Raw genomic sequence first — 14,959 nt, 5'->3', positions numbered from 1 at the left:
TGGGAAGCTGGAGTAGGATGGGGGTGGTGGTGCCTTATTTTTTCAAGTGTGAGAAATAATCCCAGGCTAAAGTCATATCTTACCTCAGTCTCAAAAGAGGGCTTGTGCTCAGAATGGCACCATCATGCCAGGCTACTTCCTAAGGGCACAGGGAATGAAGCTTGGTGCTCCTCCTAAGTGATATCTACCCCTGGCTGCCCCAGAAGTGTACAGGGGACTTTCCCATATTGGTCAGGGGTTTGGTCAGTGAGGAGTCAGATTCACGGTTTTTAATACTCAGGAAAAGAATGATTCCCTTTGAATACTGAAATTTATAGAGCCTAGGCCAAAAAAAAGTGAAGGTGATTGATTACTAACCCCCAGTTATCTAAAGCCTGAGCTATGTAGAGGGTATAAGCAGTCAGGGTTTTCCTCTAGTATTATTTCATCAGGAAAATGCTGTAGGTCAATTAAAGAAGTGTAAAAATTCTTGGGGAAAAGTATAGTTTTAAGCATAGAAGCATGGTAGACTAACATTGCAATTTTAGACTGTAACTTTACAAGGGAAATCTTCAACAACTAATGTGCAAGGGAAGAATCCTGACCGTGGCATAACAAACGCTTTAAATGTCAAGTAATTCCTGAGCCTCCTTATTAGACTGGGAGCTTCATAAAGGCAAGGACTGAGTTTCATTCATCACTGTGTTTCCAGTCCTCACTGAACACTTAACATAAAGAAAGATGTCAAAAATTTTGCATTCTGATTTCAGTCATGGGAAACAGGATGAGCAATAAGGCCAAAAATAGGTTCTGCTTTGTTTTTCTGTCAATATGGTCATTTAACTTTGGAAAGCATGGTTTTCTCTAAATAAATAGAGCACCTCATATTCCCATAAAAATCTCTTCCCAATGGCTTTGCAAATCATTCTGATGGAACATTCTAAAGGCAAATCTTTAATAAGGCGTTTGATGTCAGTATGTATGATTGTGATTCGGAAAACTAGGGCAAAGCATAGCTTTGATTAATTTGGCTCAAGAGTTCTCTATCTCTGTCTATCCATCACTTCTTGGTTTGCTTCTCGATGAAAGGCACTGGTTCTGGTTCAGAGCAGTACTGTTGGTAGACAGCAATGGCAGCATCCCTCATGCCCGGGCCATCCCAATTCTCAACACCTTGTGGCAATCAGGTACTGGGTAATTCCCAGGAAGCCTGTGGGGAAACCCATGGATGTGGGCATGACATAATTGCTGTGAATTCAGCATCTTAAATCAATTTTTACTTTTACCTTCAAGAACGAAAAACCTTATGGGTAATGGAAAAGAGACAAAGGGGAAGAGAAAAAGCCACTGTGATGAAGAAGAGAAAATTCATGCTTTTATGGCACTTTGCAGGTCTTGAGGGGCTTTCACACCCACTGGCTTTTATTTTTCACAGCCATTGCTTGAGGTAGGTACTCTGATAATCCCCATTTTACAGATAAAGAAGCTGAGGCTCAGAGATGTTAATGAGCCCTGATTCCTCAGGTAGTAAGTAGTGGAGTCAAGATTTAATACCACACATTTTTCAACTTTTGTGGAGTAGATTGCACTGTCTTGAAATGGTGAGAGAAGCAGAATTCTCTGTGGGACAGGGTGGGGGTGGGGTATCGAGGTAAAGCTTACAAATGAACAAAAAATTGAGGAGAGAGATAGGGACCGAAACCAGGTCAGAGTTATTAAGAGGCCATCAGGTGCTCTGCCTCTAAGCACAAGTTCTCTCTCTTTCTCTCACTCTTTTTCTTTCTTTCTTTGGTATTATGGCTGTGCCATCCCCATAAAATAGTCGTCCTTAAGAGTTTTTCTATTTTCTGCTCAGAAGGGGTTGGCACTTAGAAATAACAGCTGACAAAAAGGTACAAACTATCTCTTGGTCTTGCTTTGGCAACTGCATGGCTGAAAGTGGGAGAGCAGCGCAGAGCTGTGTGTGGACGTCTGCAGCTGCCAGAGACTTGGCAGAGGCTTTTGTCACAGTCTCTACAAAACACTCTGTGTTTAAACTGGAAGCCAGTCACAGTGAGAGACCCTAGTATGCTAGAGAAAAGCAAGTTGCTGTTTTTTAGGAATTCCTGGAAACTAGAGAAGAGAGGTGATGGAGGTAAAGACCAATGGCAGTATATTTAATGCCCAAAGTTTAGTTTTTAGTGCCTGCATATGATGATTATTAAGAAGTAATTAGGTTCTTAGAGCTATGGAATGTTAGTGCTAAGAAAGGGTTTAGGGTTCATGTACTTTCATAGATGGCAAGTACATACCACACACTCTTACTCTCAGTGACCTTGACAGGCATCACAAACTGATCGTTGCTGGGATTACTGCTGAGCCTCAACGTGGCTTTAGAATACTTTCGATTACAACTCTTCTGGCAGCTATTGCCAATTGGTTAGAGTTGGAATCTTGATTAAAACTTATTTGCCATTTCTCTTCTAATTCCAGCTACTCAGTTTACATAGGAGAGAATTAAGGCTCAAAGACTTTGAGTAATTTCTTTAAGGTCATATAGTAAATTCATGGCAAATTGTCTCCATAGGATGTTCAGAAGATGAACTTACTTAATATACATACAGTCCTTAAAATCAGGCTTGGTGCATATTTAATGTTACATAACTGTTGCTGTTTGTATTAACTTTATAGGTAGTATGAAAAGGTTGAAAGTTACGAGGTAAAATGGCAAGAGGCTTGGATGACAAACTACAGGGAAGAGTGAAAAATGAAAGGATTCAGAATTAAGATGTCTTGGTTGGATCTGCAGTGCTACTACTTTAATAAGGTAGGCAGCCTCTTGGAGCTTCAGCTTCCTCATGTGGAAAGGGGGCTGTTAATGTAAAACATGTCTAATAGTTTTGTTGCAGAAATTAAATAATAGATGTAATGAAAAACTGCTTTATAAAAACTAAAGGGGTAAAGACATCTAAGGGCAATAGTTGAGAAGAATAGAGTAAGGTGAAGAATATGTGCCATTTTGACTGACATCAGTGGAGAAGTTTGGGGTCTCCTAAACTCAACACCTTCACTCAGATCATTTCTTCAAGATCAAAAGTGGGTTTTGGAAATCCCACTTAACTGATGAGCACTAATGGATTGAAAGGATATTTATCACCTTGCACACATCCATGATGAAGTTAAGAGCTTTACTGAGCTTTGAGGAAGGCATGGCTTCAGCTTTAGAGACTTGCACAGTCCTCCTTATACTCGTCTAGCATTTATCGTTTCCAAATACAAGGAGAATTGAAAGGTATTTTACAGAACAGCCAAAAACACAGGGCTAAATGTTACTACTTTATTGGCAGAAATCTGGAATTAGCTCATAATTAAAATAGTTTTGAGGTGGTATTTTGCACAATTAAACAATGTACACTTTATCAACTGCAATTTTAGCTTGTACTAAATAAAGTTGGACTTGGAAACCTATTTTATAATGCTTGAGATGTTGCAGCAAAGATTTAAACGATTTATGAGGAATTGACGTTTGTGTGTATCTATGTGTGTGTGTGTTATACCTCAGGAAACATGTAAGACTTTCAAGTAAGGTTGCTACAAGGTGTAGGACCCAGAGTGAATGGTCCACTCTGGACTGTGAAGTGCAGTGGCCTAGGTCTTTGTTTCTAACTCCGAATTACTATTATTATTATTAAACCATTTTGTCTCCAGAGTGGATATGGAATAGTAAAGTATAACCGTGAAATACAACACCTGGCTATTGCTAAAAAGAGGATTAACAAATATTTGTTTATACTACTTTTAGTCATAATAACAGCAAAAGCCATGAATTCACTAGAAATATGCAGCCTCTTTTGACATCAAAGTTGGTGCCTTCTGGAAAATTTACTTGTTCCAAACCTCTGAGTCTTCTGTTGTGGCAGTGTTCTTTCTGGAAAGTTTCTTCCCCATCTTGTCTAGCTAGCAAGTTCCTCGTCTTTCCAAAGCTCAGCTCAAAGCTACAAGCTACTTCCCCTTTGAAACTACCTCTTATGCTCCCACTATTCTTCAGCCCACATCTATCTTAGTACCTGCCACACTTTGTGCACTTTTTCATTTCTTTATATCTCTCTTCCACTAGTATGTGTGCTGAGAGCTAGAGTTACTTGATATTCTCAATAGGTCTATTGGTGTCCAAGAAGAGGACCTCCCATACAGTAGGTACCAAACAAATAAATAAATATTTCTCTGTAATTCTTCATATTTCCATTCTGGAGGAATAAATGCCATTTTTCTCCTCTGAGCTGTGATAAAAATTCCTCTTACTTTTGTTCATTTGTAAACAAAACAATCTGAGTCGCTGACCTTCTATAACCTTGGATGAGACTCAAGCCAATAGAGATGATTAGATTTCATATTTGCCCTACTAATGTCATAGAATCCAGTTTCAACTCTTCTCTCTTCTCACAGAGAATTTGAGATGCCCAAAAGTGTTTCCTTTATTTGTTCAATAAACATTTATGTGCACCTAGTATTTGAGAGTAAAAATAATTATTGATGTCATTTTGGAGCATCACTTTAAAAATCTGTCAAGGAGTTGAAAGTCTTGGCCCACTTTTATAACTTAATAATTCTGGGAAAAATATTCCCACCTCTGCAACAGAGAAGAAGCCTTTAAAATACCCTATAAAAGTATGATTTTTAAAAGAAAGGGTAGTTCTTCTATAGTATATGTTTTTCATTAAAAGAATTGAAAGAGAAAGCATGATGCTTTCATTTTCTATACCCATGTCTACTGGATGGAAGCACAACACTTGAAAATTGAAAACTGAACATCAAGGAAACTAGTGTCATTGGTCTTCCTGGTGCCCAACAAATAAGTTATATTTTTCTACATACTAAATTGAGGGAAGCTTAGGTGTATTAACAACAAGCTTTGGTCAATTCTTCTTGGCCTAGGTTCTTAGTTTAATATAAAATGAAAAAGAGGGGAGGCAAATCTTTTTCTGAAGTTAGGATAATAATAAAATTATAAAAGTATAAAAAATGTAAAAATGTTGACATGTTACCATGTTGACAACAAGAACCTTTTGAATTCTTCCAACAGTAGGAATTGATGGAATTTCTTTTATCAATAAGACTTTCATCAATAAGACAATTAGGTGGGTTTATTATCTGTCTAATGTTTGATTGATCAAGGGTATCTCAGCATAATTTTTTCATTTTATTCTTTGGTCTACATCATCTTCCTATTCTGAGCGTACCTCCATCTGTCATCTTTGCTCTTTGGTGCTTTTTCTCTTACTTACCACCCCTCTGATTTTCCAAAGCTTTTCTCAAAATCCAAATTACGTGTTGTACCACTATTTGGCTCTCCACCTCAAAAAGGCATAGTTTTGTAAAGTACCATGCTATAACTGGGGGGAAGCCCCAAACAATTCTAGTTTTCAGTTAATGCAAAACTCATTCAAACAAAAGACAAAACCAATTTCTGCCTTAGTATCTGTGGGTCACATGCATTAAGGCTGCTTTTTGGGTATATTCCATTTCACTAAGGAATATAAATTAATCTTAGAGAAATCGTAAGAATCCCAGTAAAAATATGTACCTATGTTAGTCACCAAAAACCAGCAAGTAAATAGAAGGTAAGAAACCATGAGGACTGATCAAAAGGATGTGCTTGGTGTTTGGTGGATATTTTCATACACTAAGCAAATGGCTTGAGGTGACCAAACAAAGATCAGAAACAACTTTAATAGTTACCTACCTTTTCAGCTAAGTTTTCTGATCTAAGAAGACTTGGTCACATTAAAAAATTAAGTTCTTTCAATATTAGAGAATGAAATTCTTTCATCAGGTTCCCAATTAAGAAAAAAGTAAAGTTAGAAATGTCATAGTATCCTACCTTAAAAGATTGATCAAAGAGAAAGTGATGTAAAAGATTCACACCTGATTTTAAAGGAACACTTAATTTATAAATTTTTATCCCGCAAAGAGGACCCAAGAACAGAAAGGAAATGACAAAATGAGAAGGAAAATAATACCATGATGATTTTCCACCCTCCAGCTGAGAGTTTCAATTGTTTTGGGGGTTACAATGTAAAAATCCACCATGTTGAACTTTTTACACACCTTCTCTGTGAGAATTGAATCACTGAGTCACAACTGACTAAGGCTGGAACTGCTTGCACAAATCATATAAGGGTCCACTGGTAGCTCTAGTGTCTTTTTCATCTTTCCATACTCAGTAATTTCATTTCAAGCCATTTGCTTTGAATACAGATGATAAAAGGTAGCAATTGAAAAACAACAGAAATCTGAAATGACCACCACAGGCAATGGAGCAATTGCAAAGAAAAGAACCACAAACCAAAGCAGTAACTTACGGTAGCTACTTTCGCTATCGCTGGCATTAGAAGAAACATGTTCTGCAAGAACAGCACAGCAAATTAAAGAGATACCAAGCATTGAAGAGCAGCCAGAACTGAAAGGAATACACTCATGCAAGGCTACTAGAAATGTGAGCGAAAGGCAAGTAAAAGGCCGCAGAGGAGGCTGCATTAAGAAAACTCAGATAAGATAAAGAAGATGAAAACTTTATCGCCATTTTACAGGAACCCGCTGCTTGATTGCTGTTTCTTCTTTTAGCAAATGAAGAAAGTATCTTTAATTACAAAAAATGCATAATGTCATTTTAAGTGATTAAAAAAATACTATGACCCATCCATATTCCTCTGACTTGCAAGATTTATGTGACAGTGACTAGTATGTCTGGACTGAATGTTTTCTTGACTGTAAATTCAGGAGCTTCTGGTGTGTAGGCACTGTTTTCTTGCAGACTTTTAAAAATTTCTCTATTTTAGTCTTTAAGTACTTTTCTGGAACACTGCAATTTAAATTACTAATTGATCCCTGGATTCCCTTGCATTTTATTTCTGTTTAAATACTTCCTAAACACATTCTCAGGATGAAAAGGAATTCTTGAAGATCTTTTCTGCTTCAGTGAATGAGCTGAAAATCTTTGAGGAAGACGTGAGTCTGAAAAATATTTTTTGAATCAGCTCAACACTTCCTTGTTTTTATTTTAGGATCCTTGCTTGGATAGCTACTGAATTCTGGAGGCATGGAACAGAAGGAGAGAAACGGCCTCATACACAGTACAGGTTCCAGCATGAAGTATTGTTTTAATTCATGCTGAATGACTTGCCTGCACAGCAATATTCCAAATTGTTTTTTCATACATAGTTCACCTAACTTTACAGGGATGTATTGGTTATAAGCCAGAATTTGAGCTCTTTTTTCCACAATCATTTTCTTTCATCCATAGTGCTTGTTAAGTTATAGAAGATACACTCATCAGTCTATCAACTTATTTGTATATTACTTTAATTAAATGAAGAACATGTGACTATATGATTTCTGAAGCTCACTATAACTTCAGCTTTTAAAAAAGTGATAAAATTTATACATTTTTAGAAAGAGAAAAATAATCTGCAAAATTATTCTCTAACAATAAAAAAGTGCTTTGATATTATACATTCTTGCCAATTGGATAGAGTAGTTTTAGAGCATGAAACCAATGAAAATCAAAGCATGGGTTCAATTCACACAAATCATTTCTCTTTGTGTTGGTCTATGATTAGAACTGCATTACTAATCTGGGCACCCATTTTGCAAGAGCAAAGAGGCAACAGGCAAAGAAGTGTGGATGAACCTGTGCACATCTGTTTTCTGTTACTAAAATGAAAGTTAAGGCACATAACCAATATTAGTGTCTCTTTGTGTAGATTATTGTCTTAAGTACCTTGAATTGGTGATGACAGGGCTTTCTGTTGTTGCTGAGTTTTACTTTCTAAATTTATTCAATTTTTAAAGAGCAAACAAACATTTGCATATTCTGGATTGAAAGCCTATCCTATTTTTGAGACTCCAAAAGCCACTACTTTTTAGTAATATTTATTATTAGCAATATATTACGATGCTTCTTTTCCCTCTCAAATTGAAAATTTACAAATTCTCTCTGGTGGTGCTTGATGCTGTCCAGATAATGTTGAAATCAATCATTAAACTTCAGCCACTAATTCAAGAACAATTGTCTACCACATTCCATATAGTGACTCCAAAATAAAGTTTTCATCTTTAAGATCAGTACTCTTGATCAGATTTTGTTTTTTATAAATAAATATCTTTAAAAACTCTCAAAATGAACAATTTGAATTATGAGGTGTATCACTACACAGGGTTATAGAAAAAGCCCTTGAAAACAAAGTCCAGCTCAACACAATGTTGTTTTATACAAATAAACAGCTTCTAAAAATATTGCCCATAGCTGTTAATTTAAAACAAACAAAACAAAAAAATTAAACATGTGATACAGTTGCAAAAGACACAAAACTGTTCTCATTTCATTGGTGCCTACACAATGGGGTTAGTTATTAAACAGGAAAAATCATAGCATATTAATACACAGGATAATTAGGTTTTTAATTGCTTAGTGGAATCAGACACAAACTAAATATATGAATAACTAGAAAATGTAAAGGTTTAATGTATTTTATTTTTCACTCTATGCTATAAAGTGAAGACCTGATTTTGTAAAGTAGCTAATAAATCACTGATAGAAAAGCATATTATTACATATCTAAGCTTTATCATACAAACATTTCAAGCAGGATCACCGCAAGTCAGAAAAAAAATCAAAGTTAATAACAAGTAAATACTCATGGAAGATCAAGTAGCTTAATATTTGCTTTCAGAGAATGCATGTTCCTTTTGGCTACAAAACAGCTCCTTTACTAACAGCTAAGTACAACCCGATTATGAGATTTGAAAAGGTCATTAAATATTTCCGTGTGAAAAGGCAGAAGGAAGAACATAAAGTACATTTCTATTTTGCTGTTCTAGGACACTTAGCTCCCCCTTTCTTTCAACATGGTTTCTTGCTCTCTGGGGCGTATTAAGCAGCAGAGCAAGTGATGCGATAGTGGGCATCAGAACCATGTTGATAATATCACAGTGTCAGAAAGGGATGGTGTTAACTGCAACAGAAGTTAGAGTGCCTGACACACTTTGCTTTTAAATGCTGACATGCAGAACAAAACGATTGAAAATTACTTTGTAGGAGCATTCACAGCTAGGTAACAAATAAAACTCGTATCTTGTGCATGCTAGGAGTGAAAGGCCCTCAAGGAAAGGAACAAAAGCCAAACTCAAAAGGAAAGGAAAAGAAAAGAAAAGTTACAGTGACCATTCCTGGAAACTTACTCAGAGTCTTTGTTCCATAACCGTCGTCACCTAATCCGGGGATGTCCTGCATGGAAGTCCCCAGAGAGAGCAATGAGAGAGGAAGAACAGCCACGGAAGAGGAAGGAAGAAGTCAGTGGAGTTGAAACGAATACTACCATGACAGACCGTGCTGCCTGAACAATCTGGATCCCATTCTCTCTTTTAAAACAACTTTCACCCCAAACTCCTCGAGCTGAGATTCAAGAAGAAAATTTCTGATTTGCAGAGAAACTCAAGGCTTAGACAAAAGATTCTAAGAAAAAAATTCAGCAAATGCCCTTTTTCTTTCCCCCATGGTTAATCATGTTGCCACAGAAATGCCCCACTTAAGGAATAAACCTCTCCAAATTTCACAGCAAATTCTAGACGATATCCACCATTACAAGCTCCGTGCTCAGCAAGTGTTTAATGTTTTTGGGGAGGGAAGAGTGAGCAAATGTGCTAGTAATCAGTAAAAATACTTTAATTGTTCCTAGCATTCCAAAAACACATGTGGCAACGGAATCCGAAGTTTCTTCTCAGAAAAGAATTTTTCTCAAGACTTAATAGAGAGTTGCATGATAGAAAAGGCAAACCAGACCCAGTCCTGGTCGAAGATAAATGTTGGTTAGGTGCAAGTCCCAGTTTCGGCAAGTTTCTCTCCAATGCCTTCTGCAAAGAAGAGCCACATGAAAGGAGGGATCCAGACTGCAGTCAAACACTGGTCACAGTAGTAGACCTGCCCTGCCTGCCTGCTGTGTTGTTTGCCTACGCGTGTGGCGTGGGAGAGCCTACATCCTGCGTGTTGCCTGTGAATATTTTTTCTCTTATGTTGCATGTGACATTATCTTTGAGAATCTACTTACGTTCAGGATCACTGGTTTCCTGCTCACTCTGCTCCTTGTTCTTGTAGAATGGGAATTTTCGTGAAAAGATGAAGCTCTTTTTACGCTTGTCATTGAATGACTGTGAAGGAGAAAAGGCATGGGGCAAAAACGGGACGTCTAATTGTTGTCACACTCATGCTGACAAAACAACTAGTCTGTAAAAGCACAGAGAGCTGTAGTGACGCAAGTGGATAATTCTGAAGCAGTGCCAGAGAGTTCTAAAGGTTAATTTTAATCTCAAGGAGTATAAATTCTGAATGGTGGCGCCTTGAAAAAATTGTCTCCTAAGCAAAAGACCGGTTACAGATAAATGGGGATGGAGGGAAAGAGTCTTAAATTAGAAGGAGAAGACCCAGAAGTTTTTGTGCTGGCTCTAAACCTTGCTAGTTCATCACTGTAGAGAGGTAACTGAATCTCCCTGAACCTCAGTATCTTCATCTGCAAAATGAGGACAATGATAGCAGCTCGTAGGTTGTGAGACTCACAAAGGACAATATAAACATGAAATGCTATACAAATGTCATCTTATCACCGTCATGTAGAAAACACTTTAGTGGAGAAACTAGTTTTCTTCTCAGTGTCTTGATGTCTTTTAGAATAACTTGAATTTGAGTCACTTCTGCTTAGTTTTAATTAAAACTGTACAAAGAAGTATGGAGATTTATGATATATGATAATTATAGCCTCACACATGAATATACAATCATTAGAGTGTAACATTTTTATTCAAAAGAGATTTTTTAAAGATAATTTAGCCCCAACCTCTCATTTTGTAGACAGGGAGTAAGAGGCACAGAGAAGCTGCATCCTATACTGATATCACAGAGCTAGCTGGTGACAGCCAGGAGCCAGTCAACCAACATCTGTTAGAAGAGGTATTAACTTGATATTAACTTATCAAAGGAAAAGCAGCAGTCACTCAACTAGATTCCTGATCAGGTAAAAACTTAAGATTGACTATTTTTAAAATTTTTAACTACTCCATTGGCTTAAATGAGGGTGAATTAAAAATAACACATAGATACATCAAATGATACAGGTATTAGAATTTATTTATTCAAGTAGATATCATGTGCTTGCCTAGAATATTCCTTAAGAAAATTCCATTAATTCCACTGCTGCTGTTTTTATGCAAATGTTTTGTGGGATTCCTCTTTGGGAAATGTCTTGACAGTCATTTTATAAGCTATTGGCTATGCAGGTCTTACTAATTTCATATTTGTATGTCATTAAAAAATATGTTTCACCAGAATGACTACCAGCTTTGTTTGGCTGATTTGGCTCTGAGGGTCTTTTAGCTGCTGAAAAAATCAAAATCACTCCCCAATGAAGAAGACTTGTTACCACACAGCTGTTGAAATGAAGGTGCCAAAGACTCTGAAGGTAATTTGAAAACAGGTATTCAAAAACATTTTTGGCAATAGCAGCTGTTAGGAATAAATGTAGGGGAGCAAGGCGACTACTTAGAAGGAAAGGACATGTGTTTGGATGTGTGCTTTTGTCCCACTGGTGGGAATTGGTCCTGTGCCCTTTATGGATTTGAAACTTGACAAAAATGATATAAATAACTTATCTTCTTTGTATACTCACACATTCCCATATCAAATATCCATTTTGGTAATCATGTTCATTTAGAAAATATTAAAGTACTAAAATGTTGGTGCTGTCACTCAGTAAGTAATTCATTACTTTTTTAGGTAGTAGAAACCTTCAGTAAAGTAATAGAGCTTGTGTGTCCATTAAGAAAAATCAAATAATAATTAATAATTTCTGAAATTAGGGGACATATACTTTATATTCAAGTACTAAAATTACATTCTCAGAGGGAAAAAAGGTATCACTTCAGAACTTATTACTCTGCTGACAGCACCTATGTTCAATATAGTCTTATCATCATTTGTAATTGATGGTTGATGTCCAAAAACGAGGTTGAGAACTGCCCCCAAATTTTCCCCGTTAAAAATGATAGTCCTTAAAGGAATACTAAATATTCTTGCATCACTCCAGTTTCATGTCACTTTTACATTTCAAGCATATTTAAACTTCAGTAACTGAAAATAAAAGAAAAAAAATCATGTAAGAATTAATGGCATGTGATATTGCAAGGTATGTTAGACATTTAACTTCAGCATTGTCAATGACTTGTCATGCAAAAAAAATTTACAGATTTTCATGCAAATACAAAACAATGCCAAGAGGAGTAAAGCCTGGGGTGAAAATACAGACACAGAGGGACAATATAGAGGGCGCGGAGGGCCCAAAACGGGGCTGCATGCAAGCCACATCATTTAAGTGGTCTCGAGGGTCAAAGGAATATGAAAATGTGTTGTATGTGATTAATTCTTTTATGTTTCAAAGCAAGGACTATAATGTGTTAACATTTCCTGAGTATGAAAATGTCGTGTATCATGAATCATCTGATTGGGACATAATACTACTAAGCACCACACTTTTCAAAAGAACAGAAAATACACAATAATACTTGAAGAATAAAAGTATCTAACATGTCAGTCTTATTAGCAAAAGCCATTTCAGATTGCAGTTAAGGAGAAGGTAATGAAACGATTGGTGGTTACACTTCCTTACATTTGTGGACAAAAAACCAAATCACATTTTCAGTTCACATTCACAGACATAAAAGTCACATGCTTAGGATCTTAGCTAAACATTTCAACTATAAGAGATTATATGTGGTTTATAATGCTTTAACACTGTTCTATATTTTTTATTAGACATACGTAATACCATTATATAAGCTTTTTTGCTGCTGTAATTAAAAAAATTTTTTTTTCTTTTTGCTAATCTGACATCCAGGAAATTTTTTAAAATTTTAATATAGAAAAAGAAAATCTGTCACACGAGTGCTAAGTGAGAATAATACATTAGCAACTGTACTATTTATAGATCACATGGTTCTGAAGCAACTGATGGCTGGTTTACAGCTCTGTTCTTCCTTATACTTTATCTATGATATTGTTTGTCTCTTTACATGACAGTATCTTAGATCTAGATCTGCTGCTTTCACAGCAGGAAACATCTTTAAATACAGACTTTGAAAATACCAATCAAATGTGGCATGGGGCAAGTTGGCATATCTAAGAATTCCATTTTGGAATTTGACGTGAAATATTGAGTTCTAACTAACGAAGGTGATAAAACAATAACATTTATAAGCACTTATGTGCCACATTTGGTTCCAAAAGCTCCACATGAGTTAATCTCCATGCTAACTTCATGAAGTTAGTACCATCATTATTCCCATATTACAGAAGAGGAAACTGAGGTGTATAAATCTTCTATTACTTGCCCCAGAGTCACACAATTGGTAAGCAGAGAAGTCAGAAATTGAATTTACAAATATTCCTAGTTGCGAACATCACTGTTTTTAATAGCATGACAAGTTTCTGCAACCAAAGCCTGCTTCAACTTTATATTTAAAATTAGTAGTGCTTGACTCTCTTAAATGATATCACAATGTGTCCTTCCCACAGCTTGATGCTTGAAGACTATTTATTTAAATCATCGGATGCTATTGGCTTCAATAACATCTTTTTTTGGTTATCCTGCTACAATTTTGTAATACTAATTTTTAGTTTCTGGGGCTTTCTTCAATTTTTCCTTTTATGATAATGTCAAAAAAGAAAGAATTTAAATGTGACAGACCATGAATGGCAATTAAAAGGTAGTTGCACATTAACTGGTAAATCTGTGGAAACAAAGGTAAATTTTTCGCTTAGGGCTGGGGATAGTAGGTAGAGAGTGGGAAGTGACAGCCAATGGGTATGGGGCTTCTTTTAGGGGAGATAAAAGGTTATAAAATTAGATTGTGGTGATGGTGGCATAACTCTATGAATATAGTAGAAAACACTGAGTAGTATCCTTTAAGTGGGTGAATTGTATATATTATGTGAATTATATCTCAATAAAGCCATTTCTTTTTAAAAAGAACACTCTCCCCAACCTCTCACATCATGGACTGAGAAGAAACAATTGTAGTAAGTTTATAATTTTATTTGGTGTAAATAATTTTTATCTTTAATTGAACGAGAGTAAGCCACTCATTCCAACCCTTGCAATCAATTAGATGCACATATATTTCGTTTATCTGACTTTGTTTTGTCTCTGATAAATGAATACCTTTCATGTTGTGACAGACATTAGAACACCAATACCAGGAGTCACTATTACTCAGAAGTCTCCAGGTTGTTAGTCAAATGGCATGAAATTGCCCAGCCTGACCTCAAGATGTAATGGCATTGATGAACTGGTTTAAGATAAAATACATACTTCATGAAAGAAGGAAACAAAACAAAAAACTCAAATCCTTTTCCTACTCAAATCCCATGTTCTTAAAGACACATGAGTGAATCTTGACATAGTTTATCCTTCTTATCCAGAAAACTTTGAAACTAGGGACATGTTTTAGTTTTTCTCCTCATGATCCTGTTCTCATTTTTCAAGCTTTAAAAGTTTCATAGTTCTAAAATGTCATCTTAGTGATATGAGTATTCTCTGGGCAGAATTTAGGTTTACACTTATACTTAGCTCAGATTCATCCCTTTTCTGTGACCCCCTTTTTGTTTTATACATGTTGTTTTCCTCTCTTTGTTTCTCTTCTAAAATAATTATGTTTCCCTGGGAAAGCTGTTACTGTACATTCGGGTCACTACTTTGTATTATACAAATCCTATTTTCACGAACATAAAAAGAACTTTGAAAACAAGCGAGGTAAAAGAACAAGTAATAATGTAACAAAGAGGGGTTAAGGGAAAGATAACAGTCGGCTTGAGATGTATCTGTTTACATAAACGTGTCTACTGTGAATGCATGTATACATGTGTGTCTATAACATTGCCTAATTCAAAAAAAGGTTA

The 14,959-nt window shown here is 36.0% G+C and overlaps 1 protein-coding gene across 50 annotated transcripts in view; it reads right to left on the bottom strand.

Annotated features, from left to right (window-relative positions):
- Window positions 1-14,959, bottom strand: part of DLG2 (discs large MAGUK scaffold protein 2) — a 2,299,762-nt gene that overhangs the window by 19,946 nt on the left and 2,264,857 nt on the right. For 17 of the 50 annotated variants that reach the window (XM_054241376.2, XM_054241380.2, XM_054241382.2 and 14 more), the window contains one exon: window positions 9,199-9,244. In XM_054241376.2, coding sequence (XP_054097351.1) covers window positions 9,199-9,244 — 46 coding nt within the window. Of the gene's footprint in view, window positions 1-6,320; window positions 6,363-9,198; window positions 9,245-10,064; window positions 10,165-14,959 lie in introns of all 50 variants that reach the window. The other 33 variants (XM_078340083.1, XM_078340084.1, XM_054241379.2 and 30 more) reach the window with 3 other exon arrangements.

This window comes from Callithrix jacchus, chromosome 10, assembly GCF_049354715.1.
Source record: "Callithrix jacchus isolate 240 chromosome 10, calJac240_pri, whole genome shotgun sequence".
NCBI lineage: Eukaryota > Metazoa > Chordata > Mammalia > Primates > Cebidae > Callithrix > Callithrix jacchus.
The sequence above is the reverse complement of the archived record's forward strand: the minus strand, read 5'-3'. Positions and strand labels throughout refer to the sequence as shown.